The sequence below is a fragment of the Penaeus monodon genome, chromosome 28 (genome assembly GCF_015228065.2).
Source record: "Penaeus monodon isolate SGIC_2016 chromosome 28, NSTDA_Pmon_1, whole genome shotgun sequence".
NCBI lineage: Eukaryota > Metazoa > Arthropoda > Malacostraca > Decapoda > Penaeidae > Penaeus > Penaeus monodon.
Window position 1 is genome coordinate 27977578 of NC_051413.1, and position 464 is coordinate 27978041.

The following is a 464-nucleotide window of genomic DNA, read 5'->3' on the forward strand; positions in this document are numbered from 1 at the left end:
CACCGTTGTTAATAGGGATGAAATAAAATTCGGAAAAAACGTATGAGCAATCAGTAATAATCACGCAGTTACAATGATTGTAAATAAAACAGGATAAAGTGTATTATGTATTACTTTCCTCTTACCTTACCTCCAAAAATAGATTGCCAATGTGACAAATACTATTTTCGATTCCTGCATTCGAAACACGTTAATGCATGCATTTGTTTTGAATACGAGTCGACAGTGGCGAGTCACTCGTTTGTAATCTTGCTTTATTGACATATCATTATACGTTATTATACTACTAAAAGTATTGGATAGATATATAACTCGACTTAATGGATTTAGGATATATACTTTTCGATATACTGTCGAATGCATCTCCTCTGGAAAGTGAAAGTATTCGGAGTCCCCCATGGCAGGTCAGGAGGTGAGAGACACAGTTTCATCCCAGGCAGTGAGCAAGCAGTGAGTCGCTTTTC

At 36.6% G+C, this 464-nt stretch overlaps 1 protein-coding gene across 1 annotated transcript in view; it reads left to right on the forward strand.

Annotated features, from left to right (window-relative positions):
- Positions 1–267: 267 nt before the first annotated feature.
- The window catches only part of LOC119590976, a gene marked incomplete in the record, with an annotated part of 2923 nt that continues 2726 nt past the window's right edge, over positions 268–464 (forward strand). The window contains 1 exon segment of the mRNA XM_037939708.1: positions 268–412. Within this exon segment, the coding sequence (XP_037795636.1) occupies positions 398–412 (15 nt within the window).